General features: G+C 45.2%; 1 protein-coding gene across 1 annotated transcript; it reads right to left on the reverse strand.

The window, feature by feature from the left end:
• Positions 1-3: 3 nt before the first annotated feature.
• LOC118983503 (transcription factor SOX-30-like) lies at positions 4-2,856 on the reverse strand (the record flags this gene model as incomplete). The annotated part of the gene is made up of 2 exons (XM_037041142.1): positions 1,848-2,856; positions 4-228 (listed from the first exon to the last, which is right to left on the reverse strand). Coding segments are annotated over exons 1-2 (1,234 nt in total), but the record flags the coding sequence as incomplete, so codon positions are not given.
• Positions 2,857-3,203: the final 347 nt, after the last annotated feature.

The following is a 3,203-nucleotide window of genomic DNA, read 5'->3' on the forward strand; positions in this document are numbered from 1 at the left end:
CTCTGTGCTTTTCTTTAATCTTTTGTGCTTCATCGTAATAAGGTTTCTTTTGTTCTTCACTAAGTTTGTTCCACTCCAACCCAAGCTGAACACTGATTTCTGCATTGTTGGCTGCTGGGTTAGCTTTGGCTAGTGCTGGCCTGTGGATCCTCGCCCAAACCATAAATGCATTCATGGGTCGCTTCACATGACCATTTCTGTCCTTACTGAAGGGAGTATCTGGTATTCCTACATGACAAAAATTAAGACACTAAATTAACATGTCACAGACATACGCACAATTTCAAAGTGAAATGCACCATTTACATTGATTTTTTTTTAAGTAGCTGGAGCAAATACACACTTAAATAGCCAGAGAGTTGCCAGTGTTCCAGAACTCCTCATCACCCCTAAGCTCAGCATTCTAAACTGTAGCTAGGATAGCTCAGTACCTCAACATAATGTGTTGCTGAAGAAATTGTGGGGTAGTGTTGAAGACAGTAAATTGCTGGCTTATTACTTCTTTGGACTTTATCATTACCTCTAAAAATCATTAACATTTACTTTATTTCCCACTAAAAATATTCTATTAATGGGGGACAAGAACTATGATTTATTAATGACTATAATCCTAGCACTAGGTAGTTGTTTTCAAAATGTTGAAAGGAACTCATTTATATGCTGCTATAGTGTCCATTCAAGCAAAAATATTTATAATATTATAATATTAGTTTTATTCAATAATGAAGGGGAAGCTCCTGTCAAAATGGGTCACCAACACTATTCCCATGTCCTGGGAGAAAATTAATCAAAGTGACTTTTTAAGAGTCACAGATCCAGCTGAAATCAAAATAAAGAAAGTTGATGAAATTCGCATCTCTTATATAATTTATCAAAAACAATTTCTATAAACTTCTTATATTGTTTCTTTTTTAGGGTTACTTAATATATAAATTTTTTAAAGTGCACAAAGAATGAAATAAGTATTGTGAAGAAAGTCTTCCCTTTCTTTCCTTTAGAAAATAAAAACATTTAAAAACTACTGACGATAAAAGCAAGAAGGTGGGGTAAGAAGAATCAGTAAAGAAAATAACAAAAACAATAAATATAAAAGTTCATGAAAATTTGAAGATTAATGACTTCCCAAGACATTCATTGGCATAGTGTTTTATCTGAATTAAACCTTAAAATAAGAATTTTCTAACTCTATATTTGGAAATAATGGATAGAAATAAAATATTTACTTATAGTTGTTACCACAGTTAACTATAGTCATTTCTTTGAAAACAATTTTTCTAACTTATTCTATAGTACTTTCATTTTCCAAATTTCTCTAAGTCCTTAGCTTTTACAAAACTGAAATGTTACTGTCTTCTCCTAAAAGAATGTTTACTATAAATTTTTAAAGAAGAAAAATAAACTCTAAGTTCAGTAAAACTTCCCCGTTTAATAATAACCGTTTTTTCATTAAGCACCATTTTTCTTCTGCTTCTTGTTACACATAAAAATATTGAGCTACTATAATACAATATTTTAATTTTGTTATCTGCAGCATATAAACCAAGGGTTTATATTATACAACAAAAATATTTCTATTTTTGTGTGTAAACTTTAGTCACATCTAAATCTCAGCTACAATGGGTCTTAAAACAGATTTAAAAAAAAATGTTTGGTAATCTTGAACGTGTTAGTGTATTTTACTGGAATATGTACAAGTCAATCAGAAGTGATACCTGTGCAGGCTTTGCCCTGAAAAGAATCGGTTCCATGATTTTATTTTTCTAGTTTAGGCTTCTGAACCGCTGACAAGTCAGCTATGGGGCAACACAGACGAAATCTGAAAACCAGATTCCCCTGGCGTCTAATACCTGCATCTGAGGGAAGCACGGTGAGCGGGACATCTTTGGTTTCAATTTTTACAGAAGGCTCCAGTAAGGATTGCATTTTAAGAGGCACTGGTGTCAAGGGGACCTTGGTCAATCGTATCAGCTCTGAAGGTGGAGGTCCCTGGAATTGGATCTGGGCCCCAGGGGAGACGGTGTGGACAGTCAAAGGGATCCTAAGGTCTTGCTGGTGCGGCCCAAAGGCGCCGGACGGTTGGGCCAGGAAGACCTCCTTGCTACCATGGAGCAGCCCATTGGACGCGGGCTCCCTGTCAAGCCTGCAGTCCTCGTGGAGTTTCTCAGGCTCCTCGGTTTTGATGATTCCTTCTCTGATGGCCGTCAGACTTTTGCCTTCCCAGCCTTTCTCCGTGTTCTTCATTACCTCCTCCGCGTCCAACTTGCTCTTCTTCCGGTCCCCTCGGCGACTCTCCAGAGCCGACCCAGGGCCTTCGGCCTTGGCCGTCCTGGAGGTCCTCGGGCCCACCTCGACTGGCCTCCGAGGCTCCACCGAAGGATCCAAGTCCAGCCCGAGCTCCTGCTTCTCCACCTTGACCTGCAGCGCCCTGGGCTGCAACGTGTGCAACTCGGGCCTGCAGGGGGCGCCCTCGGATGTGGGCGGTGGCGGTAGCAGCAGCAGTTCGGGCCTGAGCTGCAGCAGCCGCGCCTGCGCGGGCGATGCCTTGGCATCTTCGTCCTGGGCCTGAGGCAGTGGAGGCCCTGGTGGCAGCACTAAGACCTGCTCCGACTTCACCTTTAACAGCCGCCTTGCTGAGGGCTGTACGCCCGACGCCGGTGCCTCCCCGCACGGCGAGGCCACAGTCGCAATGGCGGCCGCGCACGGGGCTGGAGGTGACAAAGGGGGCTCCGTGGCCGCTGCCCGAAAGGGGGTGCCCTCGACCAGCGGCTGGGGCGGAGCGGGGCGCAGTGGACGTGGCTGGGTGGCCCGTGGCAGTTGGCGTGGCTGAGGCGGCGGCTCCCGCCTGGCTCTCTCCATAGGGGCAGAGGGTCGCCCCGGCCTAGTCCAGGACCGGATTGTGAGCTCAGCCGTTTGTTGGCGACCTCCCCCCTCCCTCTTTCGGTTAAGACCCTTCCAAGGCCTTTGCTACCCAGAACCCCATGCGGTTCAAAAAGAAGCCCTCTGTTGTGGCCTCGCCCAATCACAAGCGTCCCAGTCCCCCTGTACCGCCAATTACAGGCGCGTTCCTCGGATCCTCCCGCCCTCCACTCTCGCCTGGTGCGGAGCTTCGAATCACCCGCAATGGGCAGGGCCGCGCCCACGGCACGTGCTGCCCGTTTTTCCCATTTTTCTGTGACTCTCCCTTTCTTCCGGAGTTCTCTTAG

Source organism: Sturnira hondurensis, unplaced genomic scaffold (assembly GCF_014824575.4).
Source record: "Sturnira hondurensis isolate 20B ecotype Veracruz unplaced genomic scaffold, ASM1482457v3 Scaffold0000022, whole genome shotgun sequence".
NCBI lineage: Eukaryota > Metazoa > Chordata > Mammalia > Chiroptera > Phyllostomidae > Sturnira > Sturnira hondurensis.